Raw genomic sequence first — 23,516 nt, 5'->3', positions numbered from 1 at the left:
ACTCAAAACTGCCCTGCACTTAGTGTTTAAGCCTCTGCATTAAAAGTCATGAGATTCTTAATAATTTTATCTTTAAATTTATGTTTTGGAAATTAAGTCTGAGGAGGCAAGGGGCATGTATGTTTGAGGCTGGGGAGCCTCAGTTCATAAGTGGTCCCTCCAACTTCCTACTTCTCTGACATAGATTCTCAGCCATCTGCTCCTGACGCCCTGGCCCCTACCTGGCCTCTGGCTCCCTGTTCCTGACCCTGTCCCTGTCCCATCATTGCTACTGTTCTCTACCTGGTGTGGTGATTGGGTGTGTCAACATCCTGTATTCTGCTTTGTGGATGCAGACAAGGAGAGGATCAGGGTGCAGCATGTGCCCTGCCGGCATCTTCGGGTGAGGCAAAAATGAGGCCATCCTTAACCAGGGTGGTAGCATCATGGTGCACTGAGTGGGTGACACAGTGGGGCCTCTTGCCCACCTCCAATTCAGGTATCAAGTACGTCATGTGGGCATGGAGGTTGAAGTCTCTTGAGGGTCTCCTGTCTACCATCATTTAGGACCCTGGACTATGGGAAGGGAGATTGATTTCCTCACTCCCTGCTGGGGCACCACACTTTGATTTTGCACTGGGAACTCCACAAATTATGTAGCCGGCCTTGTCTGTACTATCTCTTGCCTCTCTTTGTTATAAATGCAAAGACTGAACTTTGTTAAATATGAATTGAGCAGATGTGTAAAGTGTCTGTCATAACCAGAGGGCAAGACCACTGCCTTAGCAAGAAATAACACAAAGATTAAGTATGAGATGATAATGTCTTAAAATCTAGTTAAAAGATGTATATTTTACTCATAATCAAGTCTAAAAGAGTAATTAGCAAATTAACAAGTTAGAGTCTTATTTTGTCTTATGTTGTGAATAATAATAATAAAAATAAAATAGTTCCCCAATATTTCCTGGAGACATCAGTATAGGTGAAAGTTGTATGAACTATAGGTTGCTAAATCAAATACAGATGTGCAAAGTAGGTATTTTTCTCAAAGTCCAAATAAAGTAAAGTTTATTAAGAAGAACATGGCTTCAGTGAAATTAGAGGATTTGAATTAAAATATCATAGTGAGTACCAGAAGTATTTAAAGCATACTAACAATGATCATGATAACTGATTCTGTGGTGTCTTGAATATCCTTGTATTACTGTTTAGCTGTGACATAAATAATACTCTCTTTAATAAGCTGGTTGCCATTTCCTACCTCCAAATCACAGAAAATATTAGCTTGCAATGTGTCACATTAGCTACTTAAAAAAAATATTACAGACATCTTAAACCTCTGAGTAACTGGATTGCATTTTAGTTTTATGACTTCATGTTTTGTAAGGCTCACACTAATCAAGTTGGGTTGATATTGCTGCTGTACAGCTGGGAAAAACCAATAAGTTGTGATCCCTTAAAAACCTTCCTTTCGTTTGGTGCATCAGGGTGGTCATCAGGGCCTACATTCTTGGGATCCCTCTTTGTTTCACTGAGTGATGACTTGGCAGTGATTATAGAAAATAACCAGTTCACACAGGAGTGGGTGACCGTATCCACCTGTCCTGAGACCTGAGGAACAATTCACGCTCAGCCTGTAGCCCTTGCCTGTCAGCCCAACTGCAAAGAGAACAGTGCTGCCTCCCTCGGCTTCCCAAACATTCCAAACACCTTTTGAGAAGTCATGGATTCAAAACTATGCTTGATGTCCATCTTATCTCAGGTGTTCTTGGGTGCAGACACCATGGTGGACACACAGTGGGGTTTAACTTTGACCTCCACACCCCATGGCCTTGGTCCCAACATTGGCCAGAGTGCTGTAATTAGCTTATGTTCTCTTAGGTGCCTCACTCCTGATGCAGAAGCCCGCCCAGATATTGTAGAAGTCAGCTCGATGATATCAGATGTCATGATGAAGTATTTAGACAACTTATCTACATCCCAGCTGGCTTTGGAGAAGAAGCTGGAACGGGAGCGGAAGCGCACGCAGAGGTACTTTATGGAAGCCAATCGGAATGCTGTCACATGTCACCAGGAGCTGGCTCTGTTATCTCATGTAAGTGCAGATCTTTCAGTCTCTTCGTGATAAACCTAATAAGGATGTCTGAAGTTGTTCAGACTTGTCTTACTGGAAGGTTATCTTAAGTTAGGAAAATATTAATTGCTACACGCAGTGTTTCACTATTATATAGTTACATATTTGCATCCTTTTCTAGATCTTACACTTATAGTTAAAATAAGTCAATATAAATCATTTTCCAAAGAAATACACCTAATTAGAGGCATCTCTTAGCAATTCTTTAAGTTTATATTATGCTCTTTGTATAGGTAGCAGTGAATGCATGTATTTTATTTCTTTAGCAATCTGATTTGGGGAAGATGGATGACAATGTTGTGTGTTAATTCAGAGAAGGAAATAACAATTGCCTTAAAATTTTGTCTTATTAGTGTAATTGCTTTCATTACTGTTTGTGGTGGTAATAATGTTGCCATGCTTCAAATCAGAATATATCCTTTTATCTTTCTTGCCAGTAACCTTTAAATTATTTTGATATTTAAGTTTATTTCTAAGCATAGCTTGAAAAAGGGAAAAGCCACAGATGTCCACATGTGCAAGTGACCAGTGATGCTCTTGTTGCTGTCTCTTGCTTTCCCGTAGTTTTTGTTGCATTGTGACCCGTGATCTGTCCTTTGCTCGTGCTCTGGGCTCCCCACAAGCAGGGATCTCATAAGGGACCCTGCAGCCTGGTAGATGTTCTTTCCTTCCCTCTTGGGCATGAGGCCCAAGAAAAGAGGGTCAATAACATTCTTGATCAGAGTACTTATTCATTGAATTCCTTTCCAGGACCCTAAAGAACTGTTCTGCCTCAGCTGGGAAAATTATATAAAAAGTTGATTTCAGAGAAGATACAACTGGGTTTCTTTCCTTTCCTTTCCTTTCCTTTCCTTTTCTTTTCTTTTCTTTTCTTTTCTTTTCTTTTCTTTTCTTTTCTTTTCCTTTCCTTTCCTTTCCTTTCTTTCCTTTTTTTTTCTGATTTCTTGAATAACAGAGTTTCCATCAAACTACTTTCTATTAAAAGCAAAGCACTAATGTTTGGTGTGTTTGTCTTGACATACTTGGAATCTAGTAGTTGAAGGTTCAATATAGTTTTCTTTTGGGGGGAAAAAGCTCATTTTTATTGCCTTGCTGAGTCCAGCTGTAATTTCACAGAACAATCCATGGTGATTATCTAAGGCCTTGGTTTATGTTTAGGAGCATATAACTTGGAGTTATAGCTCTTGCTAAACACAGTTAAATCTTATATACAGTGAGTTAGACCTCACTTTTCTTGTTATTTTACTACCTGACTTTGTAAAAAGTAGGCAACAATGAGAAACACACCATTCTACGGATGTCATGTTGCATTCAGAGTATAGTGTTCCCAGTAAACGAAAATGTGAGAGATTTGGCCATTTCTATATATCTTAAGTATTTGAGGCCTTCTATTAAGTTCTGCACTGCAAAGCTACTTAGCCAATTTCCAGTTGGACATAAAAGAGTCATTTTATATTAGATTCGTGTAGCTGATGTGGGGGTAGGTGGAGTTAGTTTCAAATCTAACAGCAAAAATCCTCTTATCTTTAGCAGAACACCTTGGGAATGACTGTTTTATTTATTTACTTGTTCTCCTTGGCTTTTTTTTTTTTTTTCAAACTCTTAGTGTGGAAAATTTCATACGTTCACTGAAGTAAAGATAGCACTTTGTGTAGCAGCCCTCGAGCTTCAAGAGTTTGCTGCTTTGAGCCAATGACATATTGTCTTCATGCCCACCCCACTGCCTACTCCCTGCCATCCCTAGGTTATTCTGAAACAAACCCAAGACACCGTATCATCTCATCTATCAATATTTCAGTATGTATTTGGAAGGCCATTTTAACTGTAGAAATCTAGCTCTCCGGCCATAACCAGGTTAAACAAAGGGAGCGATCTATTATCGACGAGGGAGTTGTGAGGTTCTAGAGGTTCTGTACGCATCCATAAAGAGGGGGAAAATACTACCTGTTGCAGAAGGCACTAGGATCAAATAAGTTAATGTGTGTGAATGAACTATGCAAATTAAAAAGTGGCACAAAATTATATAAAATGAACAGTGAGTATGTAAAAAAAAAAGTTTTTGATGCAACTTGCTCATTTAGTCCATTAGTACTAAATCTGTGTGTGGTTTCCATGCAGTTAATATATATCTATTGAGCGCGTGCTACTAGCCAGCTTCAACGTCCTCATGGAGCATTCAGTCTCTTAGGGACTGTGGAGAAGTACTTTACTTGTAGGCAAAGTTGATATTACTACTTTAAAAAAACCATAAAATATCTTCTCCTTTTGCACTATTTTATGCACATTGATAAGCTTTCATTTCTGGATTGATTGAAAGTTAACTAAAATGAGAAATGCAGCTTTATTAAAGAACTGAGAAGGAAATATGATTATATTTCATCAAAAGACAGCATGCAGCTAGTTGGCATTATCCTCGCTAAGTACCAATTGTTATTTTTAGAAAACTTACATCCACACCATTGCTGATGGGAAAATTATAGGTATCGAATTTTATGTCTCTTTTTTTCTTAAGTATTGTTATAGATTATGATCGTTTCATTTCAAATGTAGTGGAATGCCTCCCAGAGCAGTTAATATCAGTAATATAATTACACAATCCAATGATAAGCAATAGTCAAAGGAAAGAGAAATTAGTGGGTGTGGTAGAACTTCATGAGTTTTCAACACTGATAAGGAGATCCATTATGAATTGCTGGATTTTGCAAATTAGTGGGTAAGCAAACAATTGATAAGAAACATTAAGGGCTCTTATGTCATGCGGTGTATGCTACTTACCTTTCCACACATTAGCTCGTTCTTAATTATGGCAATTTTCATAATAGGCTGGTAAAGACGAGTATTAATATATATATTTCAAAAGGACAGAGAAGTCTTCACTAATAAAGTCCACCCCTGTGTACTGTGGTTTAGACCCTGTGAAAGAGAAGCAATATTTTCTTTTTGAAGAATAAGCTTTCTAATTTTTAGAATTCAAAATAACAGGTCACAAGGAGAGCACATGGTCAAGAACAATAAGAATCAAGCAGAGAAAAATGAGGTGTAACTTTTACTTAAATATGTAATAAAAGCTATCGTACTACAGAGCATACTGTGGCATTGTAGTAGTCAAAATCATGATTGGTGTTTCGGCATTGTGCACAACGTGTTAAACACGCAGAATAGCTGCCCTTTGGGCGTTGTCTTATGTCACAGGCAGAAAAATTGGTTGCAGGCATTTCTAAACAGTGCACTGCTTAGATCTTCACCAGCAAATGCGAGGATGAGGGTTAAAACCCAGCCTACAATAATCTGGATAGAAAATTTCAGTTTCACTCAGATTATTGGGATTTTGTGGCTACAGCTTTAGACTAATGTTAACATTGGTAAATAAAGTGTATTTCTATGTGTACAAGTGGAGCAGAGCTGAACGTACCAGGGGGACCGAAGGGTAATCATGAAAGAAACATGTTTTTAAAGGGTAAGTTTTGCAGGGATTCACCACTCCTCTTCCAGTGATATTTGTCAGGTACTTTTATCTTCATCATCTCTGTTTTATAGCTAAACGATTTTTTTACTAGTATGGTAAGTTCATTCAGTCTGGATAACTATTTTCGTATCCATAAATGCAACAGGGAACAATACAAAAAGAGAAAAATTGAAAGTGCTTACAGTTTATAATTAATAATAGAAGAACATGGGGTCCCCAGGTGGCTCAGTTGGTTAAGCGTCTGACTTCAGCTCAGGTCATGATCTCACGGTTCATGGGTTTGAGCCCAGCATTGGGCTCTGTGCTGACAGCTCAGAGCCTGAAGCCTGCTCCGGATTCTGTGTCTCCCTCTCTCTCTGCCCCTCCCCTGCTTGTGTTCTCTCTCTCTCTCTCTCTCTCTCTCTCTCTCTCTCTCAAAAATAAATAAATAAACTTTTTAAAAAAATTTAACAAAACAGTGGAAGAACAAAGATCTGTTGAATGTCTTCTGAATGTAAGACATTGTGCTTGGTACTGTGAAGGTTATAAATAATTATAAGGAGTGGTCCCCGTTGTGAAATGACTTATACGGTCTACCTGGGAAGCCAAGACACATATACAACTTGGGTAAATATCAAATGGAGGAAATTTGGGTAAATATCAAATGAGATCTATGGCTGATATAGTTCAGGGAGACTCCAAAGCAAGCAGGGTAAGTTTGGGCCTTGAAAAGTAGGTAAGAAGTCACTCCTGGATGGAAAAGAATAGCAAAAGTACATGAACTCCAGATATACCAGCTTGGTTTACTTAGGACTACTAATCACATTTTAGAAATGGTATTTGTTTTTAGTATTTTTTTTTCATTTTTTTTTCACGTTTATTTATTTTTGAGACAGACAGAGACAGCATGAGTGAGGGAGGGGCAGACAGAGAGGGAGACACAGAATCTGAAACAGGCTCCAGGCTCCGAGTTGTAAGCACAGAGTCCGACGTGGGGCTCAAACTCAAGGACCATGAGGTCATGACCTGAGCTGAAGTCAGAGGCCCAACCGACTGAGCCACCCAAGCGCCCCTTTAGTATTTTTTAGTGTTTGTTTATTTTTGAGAGAGAGGGAAAGACCATGAGACAGGGAGGGACAGAGAGCGAGGGAGACACAGAATCTGAAGCAGGCTCCAGGCTCTGAGCTATCAGCACAGAGCCTGATGTGGGGCTGAAACTCACCAACAATGAGATCATGATCTGAGCCAAAGTCCGATACTTAACCGACTGAGCTACCAAGGTGCCCCAGAAATAGAACTGTTTTATGCTAGAAAAGAGAAACCAAGAGAAGAGGCTTGCCCAAGGTCACCAAGCTAGTGTGCCAGTTTGTCCTAGCACTGAAAGTTGGATCTCCTGATTTATAGTGCATATTTTGATATGTATACTTTGCAAAGTCTGGGAAAGCAAACTGGTGCTAAATGGCAGCAGTTTGTGAATACCTAGTCATGATGTTTGAATTTAATCCTGGTTAGTATGGACGAAAGCCTTGAATTTCTCCAGAATAACTGACAACAAATTATCAAACTGAGGGCTAATTCTTCCTTCTTGTTCATAACTCCTTCTTGAGCTTTTTTTTTTCTTCCTGTGGTTTCAACCACACTCCTCTGTCCTGGTTTCCATCCTACATCTCTGAATACTCTTTCTTATTATATCTCCCTGGACTCTTAAATTTTTATGTTCTGCTTCTCTTCTTGCTCTTCCCTTAAGTGAGTTTTATCCAGTTCCATGGTTTTCCATTTCAGATGAATTTGGGTAAAAATCACACAAAATGGGAACTTTATTTTCTATAATATATATTATTTTGGCATAATACATATATAATAATAATATATATAACATATATATATTATTTCTGCCGGTGGCAGAAAATGGTGGATATAACCATTATCACATGTATCAACTGCTTTTGTCTAAAAGTTTGTCTCCCATTTCAAGGGTTCTCCTCACCATTTCCTCCTCCCAAGATGGCCGCTGGGTACAGGAGACTGCTCAGGCATCCTCACACCAATGGGAGGGGGCTCTGCATGTTGCCTTCTTCTTTTGGTCTCTTTGACTTTAGATGAGGCGAGCCTATCTCTAGAGCTTTGGGGGACCTACCGTGGCATCCCTGATTTGAACTGTTTTCTCTGTGCTCCTCTCCACGCAGTGATAACCTGGTGGACTCACCGGAAGCTCCACATCCATTTTCCACGTTCCCGTTGTGGTGCCTGGGAGCTTTGGATTCGCACCTCTGCCAGGCACAGTCCACGGGGAACTGAGAGTAAAGGGACATAGTATCAGTCCCATCTTCTTTTTTCTTTCCTACTCCTTTATCCCAGGTGCCAGTCATTCCATTATTCATTCAACAAATATTTACTGAGTGCCTATTAGTGTCAGATAATATTCTAGGGGTGGGGGATACCACAGTGAACACAGGGTATCTACCCTCATGGGCCTTCTACTAAATGCCCTTATCAACTACATAGTATATAGCGTTATGATGATCATGAAGCTTCTCTGAAGCTTCTAGTCTTTTCTGGCCGAACCTGAATTGCCCCCTCACACCCTCTGCTCTACTCCTAATGTTCACTCCTGCTAGAAAGGATGTGAGGAGGAAAAACATGGATTCTTAAACCTGACTTATCTTCTATCCTCCCATCTGGCTCCTTTTTTGAGCTTCAGAAAGACTTCCCTGTTTCCCATCCACACTGCCAGAAACTGCCCTTCCACCATGACCTTCTCTTTCCCCACGTGTTCTTCATTTAGGCCTTTCCTTGGGTTTGTAAGCCGCAGCCTCATGGTCTGGTCTCCATAGTATAAGGGCTCTGGGAGAAAAAGTACACAATATAATTAAGAAGGCGAAATACATTGGATGTGTTTTACAACATAATTTCCACATCCATTTTCTGAAGACCTCCAAAACTGTGTGCCTGATCGTACCCTTTCCTACATGACAGACATAGATTTTGGGCTGGACATTTACCCTTATCTCTAATAAGTACCTTATGCTGAGCCATTCTCACAGTGAATGGAATCTCTTTCTTTAACCCAGTCATGTTCTCCACTTCATCACCTTAACTGAAGCCTGAACATTTTCTTCAACTCACTCTCCCTCAAATCCTACATCCATTTTATTAGCAGTCTTTTACCAAATCTATTTCTGAAATGTCTGACAATTCCATCTTATCCTTACAATTCTCATTCTCATTATCTCACATAGGGTGAGATATCCAGCTTTCTTGCCTCTACTCGCTTCCTCATCCCTAGCAGTGATTCAGTATATCGCCTCTGTACTGTCTACAGGAGGTCATCAGGAGAGCCATTTTGTTTATCACAATGATGTTGACCGCTACTGGTACTTAAGGGGAAGCAGCCAGGGATGCTAATATTATGTCGGATACAGAACAGTCCTACTTACAGTGTATAAAGCAGAACGAGTAGGAGATACATGTGAAGAGATTTATTGCAAGGAATTATACAATTGTGGGGGCTGACTAGGTAAGTCCATAATCCACAGGGTAGGCTGGCAGGAAGGGCAAGTTGAAACTCTTGGACATGGACTGAAACTGCTGTCCACAGAGAGAATTTCTTTTTCATTGCAAAGAAGCCTCAGCTTTGAAGACCTTCCAAATGATTGAATCCATTCTACTCAAGTTATCTAGACTCATCTCCCTCCCTTAACCATCCTCTATGTAGCTACCAAGATGATCTTTCAAAACTCACACTTGGTCTTGATAAATTATCTCATGCTTAAGATGAGTCAATGTTCCTAGGGTGCCTGGGTGGCTCAGTGGGTTAAGCATCTGAGTTTGGCTCAGATCATGATCTCACAGTTCATGAGTTCGAGTCCTGCATTGAGCTCTGTGCTGACAGCTCAGAGCCTGGAGCCTGCTTCGGATTCTGTGTCTCCCTCTCCCTGTGCCCCTCCCTCACCCACACTGACTATCTCTCAAAAATGAATAAACATTAAAAAAAAAAAATTAAAAAGGTGAGTAAATGTTCCTGTAGTGAGTCCTAGAAATTTACTCTAAACTTTCGGTGAATTACAAAAGATTTATGTGATCGTCTCATATTGTCAAACTGCTGACATATGGCACACATAATTATTGTACTAAATTCCATCTACCTTGTGCAGGAAACAGCTAGTAGAGTGCTTGTCAGCATAGATTAATTTCTAAATCCACAGTCCCTTCATAATTTCACTTCTTTACTCTGGGATTCTTATTATAGCTTTCTAATACAATATCTATATGTTCTTAGCAAATTTTATCAAGAGGCATTGGATATTTATCTTAAATTCTCAAATATCTTTAAAGTTGACCACTTGAGAATTGAACAGATACGCGAGCACCCGATTCTCATTTTCGTAGTGCAAATTTAAAAAACCGTTGTGCTATTTATTTATCTGAGTTGTTTTATTTTTATTATACCATATGTCATTTACAATTGCTGAGTACGCCACTAAAGGCGTGTGTCTGCAATCCTCTGCTAAGAGATTAAATTAAGCCATGTAGAAAATGATGTATTTTAAAAGGACAATATTTTTGTGAACATCTTTGCTTTTATTGTCTGGTTAATTGTTGGCTGAATTTCCCCCAAGGCTGTGAAAAGGCAACAAATAATGATGCAGTGAAAGAACTATCGGGAAAAATCATGACTTGTTTTGGAAATGTTCTATACTTGTTATGGGTTAAAAAAATAAAGCAATGCCTTTTAGGCTCCCAGACAAATATACACACAATTCTTACATCCACACCATAACTCCCCCCTTGTTTATTGAGATATAATTTACATATAGTATAATTTACACTTAGTTTAATGACTTTTGACACAAGGTCAACTTGCACCTGAAACCAGACTCGCAACATTGACATGCCCTCAGAAATTTCCTTCATGCCCCTTGCCGTGCGGTTCCCTGCCCATGGACAGACTGCCATGATTTCTGACACTATGGATTACTTTTGCCTATTGTGTGACTTCATATAAATCGCAGAGTATGTATGCTTTAGCATCTGGTTTCTTTCACATGACCTAATGTCTGTGAGATTCATCCATGATACTGTGTTTGGCAGTTGTTTATGTTGCTGGATAGTATTATGTTGTATGAATGTATCATATTTTGTTCTGTTGATGATGAACACCACGTCATTTCCAGATTTGGGGTTTTATATAAGACTGCTCTGAATTTTCTTATATAAGTCTTCTTATGGAGATACTTTCATTTCTCTTTGGCAAATACCTAGGAGTAGAATTTCCAGGTCATAAGGTAGATGTATGTTTCACTCTAAAAGAAACTACTAAGCAGTTTTCCAAAATTGTACTGGTTAGCATTTTTAGAAGTAATATATGAGGTTTGCTCACCTGTTCCACATTCTTGTATACATTTGGTATTGTCAGTCTTTTAGATTTTAGCCATTGTGTTGGGAATAAAAGGGTACCTCTCTGTGGTTTTAGTTTGCATTTTCTTGATAGCCAAGGCTGTTGAACACTTTTACATTTCCTTATTGATCAATTATATATCTGTGTGTGTGTGTGTGTGTGTGTGTGTGTGTGTGTGTGTGTGTGTAGTATCTGTTCGAATCTTTGGCCATTATTTTACTGAAGGTCTGTTTTGTTGACTTTAGGAGTTCTTTAAATAGTCTATATATGACTATGTATTGTATGTATGTATGTATATGTATTGCAAATGTTTTTCCTAATCTATGACTTGACTATTTTAATGATATTTTTTTGATGAGCAGAAATTTTGTTAAATTTTAATTTTGTTCAAGTCCCGTTTACTCATTTAGGTTTTCATTGTTGTTAGTGCTTTTTGCTTCCTGTTAAAGAAATTGTGGCCTCTCCGAAGATTGCAAAAATAGGCTGTTTTTTTTGTTTTTTAAATTCTTTCTGGTTATAGATTTTATGTTTAGGTCCATGATCCATTTTGATTTAACTTCATGCATAGAATAATGAAGAGATTGAAATTTATTTTTTTTCCTTATGGGTGCCCAGTTTCCCCAGCATCATTTCTTAAAATGCCTAATCCTTCCTCACTGACTTTACTACATGTCTTTTTTGAAAATCATTTCACACTATATATGTGGATTTATTTCTGAACTCTGTTCTGTTGCATTAATCTGTGTATTTGTTCTTCAGCCAATACAACACAGTCATGATTATTTTGGCTTTTTAAGAAGTCTGGAAATTAGGTTGTATAAGTGCTCCAATTTAGCTCTTCTTTGTCAAATTTGATTTGGCCATTCTAGATCTGTTATATTTACTTATTAATTTTAGAATCAGTTTGTCAATTTCTTCAAAAAAATAATGTTGCTATTTTGTTTTCCTTTAGAATTATTTTATTAAATCATAAATCTAGAACAGCTTCTTAACTCTACACATGCACTTAAATTTTTTTTAAAGAAAAACATTATGTCTTATTACACCATGATCCTGGCTAATAGCTTTTGAAACTTTGAGGAAAATCTTTAAAAAGGTTTCACATGTTACCTGAAACCTACAAGTTTAACATTATCAAAGAAGGAATGCTTCTACACTTACGAAACCACTAGAAAGAAATAACAATTGAAAAGCTCAGAAACTGTCCCGAAGGCATTTTTTCCCCAACTCCTTCCTCCATAGCCAGGTAAAGTTATTAAATTATCCAGCACATTCACAAAATGGCTCTCTGCATCTGCTCTGGTATCTTCTGCTATATCACTGCAGATTTATGCATGACTTAGATAAGAGTTCCCTTAACATTATTTTGACAGCCTGAAACTGTTCCGTTACCTCTGGGCTCTCATCCTCTCCTATTTACACAACGAAGCCCGATATCAGCTTCTCCCTCTATATCCCCACTTCCTCTACTGCCTCCAGGCCCAGAGTTTCCTCCACCCTATGGTCCCCCCATGTTCCTGCCAACACCACAGTTTCCACTTTTCATGGGACCACAGTTACAAAGTTGCTGGTTATAATTTCCAAAATCATTGTAATTTCCATTTCCGTAATTTCCTCCTCCACGCTTGTCATAATCACCTCCGTAGCCACCCCTCCCCTGCCAGGCTGCCATATCCAGGTCCTCCACCACCACTTCCTTCTCTTCCTCCTCTATAACCAGAGCTGTCTCCAAAATTGCCACATCCAGGCCCTCCTCTACACTCCTTATTAATGCTGCTCTTTTCATTTCTACTTTCTGTTTTAATATGGGGAAGAGTTTTGCAGTACTTTGAAGAATTGGTCTTTTATTTCATTTGTTTATCAAAATTTATTGAGCATCTATTCTCTCTGGGGAATATTCTAGCCTGGTGTTTTATCAGTAAGCGGAATGGTCAAAGAACTCCATCTTTGTAGTAAAGAAAGACAAATAATAAATAAATTAATATACATTTAAGTACTATGGACAAAAATGTGAGAAATCAAAGTGATAGTGATTGGTAGATGTGCGAAGACAGGCTATTTTAAATAGGGATGTCAGGAAAAGGCTCTATAACTACATGATGTTTGAGCAGAAACCTGAATACATCAGAAGGGTGAAATTTGCAAATATCTGGAGGCACAACATTGATGTCAGAGGGAACAGCAAATCCAAATATTTGGAGGCGGGGCATACCTGCCAAATTCAAGGGGCAAGCAAGGAGGCCTGTGTGGCTGGAATTGAGTGAAGCAGGGGGTGAGAGGAAGAGATAAGGCTGGTGTGGTCCATGGTATAGACTTGAATGATGTGCGTTTTGAGCAAAGGGTGACATAATGTTTTAAAATGATATAGCTGTTGCTGTGTACCAATTGACTACTGAAAGCTAAGAACGGAAGCAGGGAGATTGGTAACAGATGATGGTGATTCTTCTCCTTGATTTTTAACTCTTTGTTTACTGGCACTTAATCAGTTTGGTATTTTGATGTCAGGTACTAAGTGTGTGCTTTGACAAGAGGTAGACATTTCTTTGTGTAATTCCATATTAAAAATGAAACAGTAAGTAGAATTCTAATTTGTATGGTTCACTCATACTGATACCACCCATGTCTAATTCCATACTGTGTTCATGCCGTAAGCAGTGCTGGTTTTCAACCGCATTTCTCGTTTTTGAGCAATCCAAATTAGAATGTCTTAAAACTTGACCACTTGATGATTCTCTGTGCATGACTTCTTCTGTATGTCAAATGGAATTACCTGCCTTTGGCCTCCTTTGAAATGATTTCAGTTTTCACACATACATTCAGTTCTTTTCCTTTGGTAATGTGCAGTTTTGAAACAAAAGGGTGCTCAGTAAATGTTGATGTAGACTAAATCTTCGGTATTTTTAGTAAGGGATGCCTTCAGACTATAGCACTGTTCTTCTCTTCTTCCTTATTAGTAGTATTACTTCTAGAAAACCTGTCTTTGAATTAGGAAACACAGAGAACCTATTACTGATACTAGATTAATTATGGGGTGGCAGTGAAACTTTATCAAGCATGGTAAATTTGATAGTGGAACTTTATACTGAATTGTTATAATTAATTCATTCTCTAATTTACTTATTTTGGTGATAGTTCGTTAGTATGTTCTTGTGCTCTTAAGAAGTTCTAATTAAGAGAATGTCATGATAATAGTAGGATCATAATTATATGCATTTAATTATATTAAAGCCAAACATTTAGCTTTGTATGAATATTTTTAAGAAGTCCAAAATAAAAAATAATTAATATCTGAACTTGAAGATAATATTTTTCCTTTATTATATAATATTTGTAAATTTAGTTATTTCCAGCACCTTACACACCGGTTTTTCTGGTTTAATTTGAATGTATTGCTCTTCTACTTGATATGTGGAACACAAGAGCAGGGAAATACTTCAGGATTTCATAAACAAAATAGACAGGGGTATCCACCAAACAACTTTGCAGCTAAAAGATCCTCAGCTGCCGTAGGAAGGGACCAGGCTCCAAGCTTGCTCCTGCAGCCCACCTCTCCGTGATGGCAAAACCAAGTGTCCCAGAGTGAGGTCCTGGACAGGAGCCTCTCACCACACCTGCTGAAGTGGCCAGTCCACTCAGCTATGGCCTGGGTCTGTGTGGCCCCTTCAGCCCTCTCGATCACACTGACTGATTTTTTTAATACTTTGAAATTAAGGGACAGAACTTATGCGCAATAATATGCGGTAATGATCTGTCTCCTATTTGGACTTTCTTTGTGCCATCCTCCATGAAAAGCATAGAACGTGGTTTGCCATTAAAAAGAGATCACCTCAGCCAGGTGAATTGCTGTCAAGCCGTGGGTAGCCCTGAACTTATGTGTCTAAGGTCATGGTTATTAACTAAACAAATAGGAGAATCTAGGCAAAGACATAGCTCAAATAGAGTGACTATTTTAGAACAAAAGAAATAGTACATTCTTTATCGTGCTAAAGTAAAGCATCTATAGGATATAGTTAGTGTTATGTTTTATATTTATTTCTTGCTTTTCTCTCTCCTTAGAAAACATTCTGGGTAATTTAAAAAATTGCACTAGTTTTAATAAAATAGCTCTCTTAATTCTTTCCCTACTGTTGCAGTTAATTTAGGCAATGTCAGGCTGTTACTGTTAGAACTGCTATTCAACTGAAAATGTATTATAATGTGCTGCACACATAAAAAATTACATTATAATGAGCAAAACCGAGCTAAACATAATTGTGCCTATAACAGCACTGTGACAGGAAGTGTCTCCAGTAATGGTGATGATTTCCATATCAGTGATAATTTTATTGTCTCATTTGCATTGTCTTCTTCTTGCTGCCATATTGATGCACAGAATGTGTCCATCCGTTCCTGGGAGATATGTAGATGCCAAAAAAAATGTAGTTAACTCCCTCTTCTATTCCTAGAAAAATCTTAAGTAATCAAAAAGTAAAAAAGATGACAGCAGCCAAATTGCATCCCCCAAGGCTGCACCTCCCTGCTCCCCCCAGCTCCCTTTAATAGGTGTATGTACTTGCTGGAGGCAACTTTCAAAAACATCTTAATGGCCTCAACTCTCAGGTTAAAAACAGTTAACCATTTCTGCCTTTAGCCAGGGCCTGCTGGGTTACAGAGGAGCTGGATTGTCATTGCCGGGCCAGCCGTCTCTAATACAGATGAATCGAGCTTTACAACTTCTCAAACATGCAAAGGGGAAAAAGGAAAGGAAGCATGCACTTTTATTCATTGGTGTATCACCAGATAGTCTCTTCAGCTCTTAGAGAAACAGCACGATGGATTCTGACCCAGGATTCTGGATAAACGGGCAAGATAAACAAAAACAAAAAACAAACAAACAGAAAACAAACACAGATGTTACAAAACCTACTTATCATGTAGGGGAGTTCACCTTCTTCCCTGGCCCTTTTCTCCCTTCTGTCTCAATACAGCAACTACTTATTAAGCATTTGCTATGTGTAAAGCATCGTGCAAGTCATGGAGGGATTCAAAAGGGACTAAAATAGCCTCCAGTTCTTCAAGGGGTGAGTTGGTAATGAGTTGGGTACTCAAATATTCACAAGGAAAAAGACTGGAAATCACATTTGGGAAAATGTGTCTACAGTGACGTATCTTTTATGTCAAGTTCAAGAACTATATAGATTTTTTTGAAGCAAAACTGCTGCAGGAGATTACAGAAACAGGGGTTTTTTTCAAACTAAAACAAACTGTACATTCTACATTGCTTTATCGCTTTATTGCTTCCCCTCTTACAGAGTTTGAAAAAGCATCGCTCTCAGTATGTGAATTCCCCTTTTTCAGAAGTTAAGCAAACACCCAATTACTTATGGATGCAATTTTACTGGTTGCAAATGACTTGATTTGCAAGCCATCTGGTTCCTGGTTCTTTGGTATTGGTTACAAGTCAAAACTCCTCAAGTCTGGGATACCTGTGTCAGGACTCACAGCTTCTCTTCACTCTTCATTTGTCCAAAGAAAAAATGTCTTCCTTTGATGTCTTCTCCATGCCTGTTCTAAAAAGAAACAAAGCCTTTGCTGAAGTTTTGCCAGTTTTCGAGATATATGAATTCCGACATCTAATTGCATCAATGCAATAGAGTTTTGTCAACTCAAAAATTATCTCTCTCTTTATTTTTTAAACATTGATAGCAACTGTTGCATCTTGGGTGTAGGGTCCCTACAGGGTTGTAAGTACAGTTGTGGGCTTTAGAATAGGGCAGTAAATGATTTCGAATAAAAAGTCATAAGGATGTGAAAGCCCTAAATTTATTTCTGTGTACATTTCTGACTTCACTTGAAGATGTTGGAGGAAGAAGGATCTGCAGGTTGGGACAGAAGAAGGAGGAAGACAGGGAAGGGGTTGAGTGAGTTCGGAAGGAAAGTTGTGAGCCTTAGAAGGAGCTCCTGAATTTGGTGTCCGGGCTGAGCTTCAGCAGCGCTGAGGCTGGCATTGGAAGCTCCTTACGAGTCTTAAGCATGGGGAAGATTTCTGAGAACACATGAGCAATCCAAAGGGTGTCCGAAGCATTTTCCATTTTAGGTTCTAAGGTAGTAGACAGGAGGAGACCCAAAAAACAGGAAGGAACAATGCTGAGTCACAAAGCAGTCACTGGATGGAGGACTCGACAAAGAAAATGAAAACGCTTCAACTGCACATTAGCTCCAACAGAGCAAGAAAGATCTCCAAGCATCTTGGTGGAAGCTTGAGGAAAGTACCGTGAAAAAACTCTTAGGAAAAAGAGATAACATTGATGGGACAGTTTGCATTGCACAAAATGTCTTTGCTATTCTTTTCATGTTTTGTCTTGTTTAGGGAACAGAAACACGCGAGAGCTTTCGGAGGCAGACTTCTAACACCCGTTGCTCATATGGTCTTAGATTTTCTTTACCTTCAATTCTGTCACCATGGAGTTTAGAAATTTGCCTCTGGTGGCTGTGGGTGTCAATTCAGTTTCAGAAAGAGTATCCAAAACAAAACAAAAGTAAACCCTTGGACCTGTCTCCAGCAAGCGTTGGTCACCACTGGAGCCTGTGCTGGTCTCTGCACCTTTCAGAGGACGGCGCCTTTCTCTCTCCATGGCCTGGCGGCATCCACTACTGCTGCAGAGTTTCCTGAAATTTGAAAAAACTAAGTCCTACTCGCCCACTGTGGTGCTGAGATTTGGTAGCATTGTTGTACTTTACTAAGTATAGCCGGCACGTGAGCTCACATTAATTTCAGGTATAAGACACAGTACGGGATAGTGTAGTATACACCCGCAATTCCCTACCTTATGCTTTGCTCACCACAAGCGTGGCTACCACATGTCACGATCCAGTGCTATGACAACACCATTGACTGTTCTTATGCTGTACCTTTTATTCCCATGTTTGTTTGAGAGGGCAAATGTTATTAAGGTGACAGTAATTTCCACTTAACTGATACGTATCTTTCCCTTAGCGCTGCATTTTCTTTTGCTGCATCGCACAGACCTTTGTCATTGAGCATCTTGGCACCTCTGTTCTTGTCTGTCCCGTGGTAGCCTGCAGGGATGCATTTTTTTATAGAGAGGGACTAAGTGAACTCAGCCACAAATGCGCAGATAGAATAACCGGTGGTACGTTAGCACAAATATATATGCTTAGCACGCATTTTAATGTATGTTCTAATAAGCGTTGGGTCCTAGCGGAGGAAGGAAGAAAAGACAGCTGTGCGTTGAATTTCCCTCGCAGGACACCTTTGAGAAGGCAAGCTTGAGTAGCAGTAGCAGTGGAGGCACCAGCCTGAAGAGCGAACTTTCAGAAAGCGCAGACCTGCCCCCCGAGGGTTTCCAGGCCCCCTGCAGTAAGGATGAAGACAGGGCCTGTGATGAAATCCTGTCCGAGGAGACCTTCAACTTGGAAAATATTGACAAAGGTATTTCTAGTGAAGTGGTGGCCACGTGAATGCGCTCTTCAGTGTTGTCTGTTTCGAGGCTCATTTGCTCTCTTTCTTTGTTCTGTTACTCTTCTGTTCATGTGCAGACATGTACTCAGAGCTAGATGAGGAATTGGACATTTCGGACAACTCCAGCAGCTCCAGTTCGAGCCCTGTGAAAGAATCTACATTCAGTAAGTTTTCTTTGCCGGCTTGTGGGGTGCCGGTAGGTCGCGGTTTGGGAATCACGCTTGGGAGTCGGGTGACCGCCATCATATGCGTAACGCAGCGGTTTATATTCTAGGTGCAGTGCTAATTAGGACAGGTTTGTCTAGCCTTCCGGCAGGCCCAGAGGCCAATCGGCACTGTGGTCTGCTGTTGCCTTAGCTGTCAAACGAATAGTTAGTTTTATTATTTCTACCGGCAAATACAGCTTATAACTGCGGAGTGGAGATAACTAATTTGGAGAAACACTAAATAACCACAGGAATAATGGAAGTGACCTCTTGTGAATCTGTCCTCTAAGGGTTAGAGACCTGGAGAAGAAGTTAGTCTTGGAGTAGACTAAGTTTTGTATGATTTTATTTATGTTATGTAAGGGATAGATTATAATTTCAAACACTAAAGTAGAATAAATATTTTAATTGTTTAGTACTATGAAAAATATGTTATATAAATTCAGTCCATATGTTAATTTTGCCTCTTACTTTAAAACAGTAAAGTAAATAGTCTGGGGTATGGGGTATGGAAAAGAAAAGAAAAGATATATTTGGATAAAATTGGTAAGGAAAGATAGGATTCAATGCATTCAACAAATCTGAAACTGAAAGAAAAGAGAAGTTAAAATAGAATATGGAGACGAAAGAATAATTCTTTTAAAAGTGTAAGTTGAAGGCATATTAATTAGGGTAGAAATATTTTGAATTTTTTTAAATGTTTATTTATTTTTGAGAGAGAGAGAGAGAGAGAGAGAGACAAAGTGTGAGCAGGGGAGGGGCAGAGAGAGAGGGAGACACAGAATCTGAAGCAGGCTCCAGGCTCTGAGCTGTCAACACAAAGCCTAACACGAGGCTCGAACTCATCGACTGTGAGATCATGACCTGAGCTGAAGTCGGACTCTCAACCGACTGAGCCACCCAGGCATTCCAGGATAGAAATATTTTGAAATAAAGTTAGTATAAATAAATTTCTCTCATTAAGGAGTATACTATGAAAATCTCAAAAGAAGGTTTAAAATCATCTCCCTAAGGATCAAAGTTAAACCCTAAGGATTGAGCTTCATTTTTTTTTTTGTTTCTTTCCGAATTTAATTGTCCATCAAAATAGTGACTACGTGTTCCAGATTTTCTGGAACGATCTCAGTTTCCAACATTGATTTTTCCCTGCAAATTCCTGCCTGCTAGATATAATATCCTGATATGTGATTGGGAAAACATGAATGTTATAAATTCATTGATGAATGAATGAAATGAAATGAATGAAATGAATGAAATGAAAAATATTCATTCATATGTAGCAAATTCTAGAAGAAGTTAATTACTGGCTGTTTGGAGATGAATTCAGCTTTTTATATTCTGGGTAGCAATAGTGGGGAGGGTCAGTGGGGAAACGAGGAGGAAAAGTTGAACATTTAAACTTGCATGTGGCAACTTGTAGGTATCTTGGCAAGGGCTTTAGGATAATTATGATATGGATATTTTATTTTCCTTTATTAGCTATTAGTAACAGAGTTGCCTTTTTAGTACCTTTTCTTTGGAAAAAGGACCTTACACAATCCCATTAAGTAAACAGTAATTCGAAACATTATATTTCAGCTGATGCTTTTATAAATGATGACCATCTTTAGAGTATGTAAAATTGCTCATATTATAGGATGGAGCATTTTTTTAAATTAATAAATAGGTAAATAAATAAAAGGTTTGTAGAGGGAAAATATAAAGATATTTTTATGTTCTTGTTCCAGGCATTTTAAAGAGAAGTTTTAGTGCCTCGGGAGGAGAAAGACAATCCCAAACAAGGTGCGTACACATTGAGCTCCCAGAACTCTGCAGAGCTGAGTTCTTGGTGGCTAAAGTGAAACCTGATGGCTAGAAGTCGCCATGGACATGTGGTACTAGAGGCTGTGAGAGCCCACCCTCCCAGCAGTGATTACGGTTTACCAAGCAGCCTACCATAAAGAGTACTAAGCTTAGGGGTGCCCATGTGGCTCAGTTGGTTGAGCGTCCAACTTCAGCTCAGGTCATGATCTCACTGTTCTTGAGTTCGAGCCCCACATCGGATTCTGCTGTCAGTGCAGGGCCCACGTCAGATCCTCTGTCTGTCTTGCTCTCTGCCCCTCCCCTGCCCTCTCCCTCACTCGCTCTCTCTCTCTCAAAATAAATAAATAAACATTAGGAAAAGAGTACTAAGCTTGGGTCAGGGTTTAATTCTAGCTTTGTGACCTTCAGCTAAGCAGTTAGCCTCTCGGAGCTCAGGGGTGGACCAGGAAAGCAGGTGGTTGTGCTTTATGGGCTCCTCTGGAGCCCTGGCTCCTTATATCTTGTTTTTCCACCTCCTCAGGTGGGCTATACGGCTCATCCTCATGGCAAATGTGGCAAATGTGGACCACATCACATCCACACCCCAGCCTGCAGGAAGTGGAAAGGACAGGACCCGACATTGTGCTCATCCCTTCTGTTCACATACCATTGGCCAGAATGTAATCATAGGAGCACATCTCCTATGGGAGGGATGAATATGTTTGGGGGATTCTGTTTTAAAGGGAAAAAGAAACTTATTTGGGGATAATCAACAGTTTCTGCAAGAGTTATCTTTTGGGCTAAAACTAAAACGAAACCATTAGGTTTGGCCTAGTGAAGTCCCTGGTGACTGTCATGAGGGCAGTTTCCATAGCATTGAGTGAGGTTGGCAGCAGTGGGATTGTGGTGCGTTTAGAAGTTACAGAGGCAGTGATGGGGGGGAAGAAAACTAAGAGTGAGCGAGGTAGTTAGCTGGTAGGGGACGTTTGGTGAAAAGGGGCCTTTTTAGAATCAGGATGACTTCAGGGTGACTGGTACTAAGGAGAGGCAGCCAGTGGAAAGGAGAGATAAAGAGAGAAAAGGAATTGATAAGACACAGGCACAGAGTAGCTTGAGCCTAGAGAGTGGGTCCGGGAAAGATGAAGGGACAGCTCTTTCTCTGTGTCTGAAGAAAAGGGGGCAAAGACAAAATTAAGCTAGAAAAGCAGAGAAGATTATACTTGGTGGTTTCTGTCTACTAGATGATTTTCAAGGTCACTGCTGTGAAGATGGTCTAGATTTGAGGAGTGGTCACCTGGGAAGAACCAATATAAAGATGGGCAGACAACTGAGTGGAGACAGGCAGAAGGACTGCCAGACAGCTCTTAGTCAGAGACACCAGTTGAGGCTACCTGTGCATAAGCGCGTAGGTGGTGATTCCAGTCAGTGGTCTGTGGCACTGTGGGTGACCCTGGCTAGGGACGTGGCTGCATGCAATGTGACAAAAGGGTAAGGCTATGGTGTGCTTTCTCAGCTGGGCTTTCTGGATGCCAGCAAATGAACCTGACTTTTGTTGACTCATGCAACAGAGGTTCATTAAAAGCCTTTATGGCGGGGGGTGGGGAGGGCAGTGCTCATGTAATTAGAAACCCAGAGGTTCTAAACTTAGGAAGGAATAAGAGCCAGATGAGCCCCTGAAGTCTGTGGAGGAGGCACTGCTGGCAGAATCAGAAAGGCCCTGATGCTGGGATAAAGGATCTCCCAGTTTGCTTTTGGCACCCATGTGTCACCTTTCTCAGGACTCAGTGTCTTACTAGAGAGAGTCAGTTGGCCTGGATTGAATCAGAATCCTATTTACCGCTGCCGGGAGAGCTGAGTTCCTTGATCGACTGCCCCCTCCAAGTCCATCAGGAGGTCCTTGCTGCAGGGAGCACAGTGGGTACTGGGCAGCCAGAATGGAACTACTGTCCACTGGGAAGATGAATTTCAGAATGAGGAAGCTGCCTTGCAAAATCCTGAAGGGCTCAGTTAGGGGGCAAAGGAGGGTTCATGTAGAAAACTACTTTTTGTCTAGTCAAAGATACAGCATCACTAATTACTTATTTTTTTCCAAGTAAGGCTCAGAAAGGGTTAGCACGAAGCCTTTTAATTTCCTAATTCATTTCCAGTGTTGCTAGTGACAAAAACCCAAGGAAAACCTATCAGAGTGCATAAAATACCAGAAGGGCCATTGAGGGAATCCTACACATTTTTTTAGTGGGCCGATGTGCCGAGAAGTGATGGTCAGACGTAAAGGAGAGGGCAGGGGAAAGAGAAACAGTCCCGAACCCCAGGAGAACCAGAATGGGGGATTTAGAGGACTTGGGACTTGAAATAGAGGATCGCCCAAGGAATTTGCTGGGCTTGCAGTTCCCTCCAATTGCCTTCCTTCTGGCTTCTTGTCCCTAAGCCACCACCTCTGCTCCCACTTTCCACAGACAAGGAAGCCACACACAGGAGCCTGGAGCCATGGGAGCTCTTGCTTGCTGGCCCAGCAAGAGAGGGGACAGGGTTGGAAGATGTGGCTGCAGAGCTGGGGGTCTGATGCTACCACAGAGTGGGATGTCCTCCTCAACTCCGGTATCAGGGCTTCTACCTTAGCCACATCACCAGTTCAGTAGACTTTTGTGAGCTGATCTGGAAATCTAGCCAACTGCTTGGAACAGTATTTGATTTGCATAGGGAAATGTCCAACGAGTTCTCCCACAACATAACTAGCAAGCGCGCTCTGGAATCTAGCCATTACTGGGTTTGTGACTATTTATGTTTTTAAGAACATCCCTAAAAGGCTTTTTTTTTTTTTTCCCTCCTATTATTGGATACTTTATTCAGTGATATAAATGTGCTTAAAAGTATAAAATACATGCAAAACAAGTATTTTAGTACAAAAATGCCTCATGACATATGGGTCTAACTCCCCAATTAAAAGAATTTTATATTAAAATGGGAATTGCCAATCAGATGAATTTAGGCATCTTGAAGTTGTTAAATAATTCTGGTCTTTTTTTCTAAAAGGATTCATGGAAAATTGTCTTATTTGAAAGAGCCCAGTTAAGTCCAAACCTTCAAAAACAAAAGAAACATAGGTTCTA

At 39.9% G+C, this 23,516-nt stretch overlaps 1 protein-coding gene across 18 annotated transcripts in view; it reads left to right on the top strand.

Moving 5' to 3' along the window:
* The window catches only part of NEK10 (NIMA related kinase 10), a 229,878-nt gene that overhangs the window by 145,058 nt on the left and 61,304 nt on the right, over positions 1-23,516 (top strand). For all 18 annotated transcript variants that reach the window (XR_008298033.1, XM_027040905.2, XM_027040907.2 and 15 more), the window contains 4 exons: positions 1,861-2,074; positions 18,205-18,388; positions 18,496-18,582; positions 20,352-20,406. Coding sequence is in view for 17 of the 18 variants with exons in the window: in XM_027040905.2 (XP_026896706.2) it covers positions 1,861-2,074; positions 18,205-18,388; positions 18,496-18,582; positions 20,352-20,406 (540 nt within the window). In the remaining variant the exon portion in view is untranslated. The remainder of the gene's footprint in view (positions 1-1,860; positions 2,075-18,204; positions 18,389-18,495; positions 18,583-20,351; positions 20,407-23,516) is intronic.

The sequence above is a fragment of the Acinonyx jubatus genome, chromosome C2, assembly GCF_027475565.1.
Source record: "Acinonyx jubatus isolate Ajub_Pintada_27869175 chromosome C2, VMU_Ajub_asm_v1.0, whole genome shotgun sequence".
NCBI classification, from domain to species: Eukaryota; Metazoa; Chordata; class Mammalia; order Carnivora; family Felidae; genus Acinonyx; species Acinonyx jubatus.
This window is presented reverse-complemented; position numbering and strand designations above follow the sequence as displayed.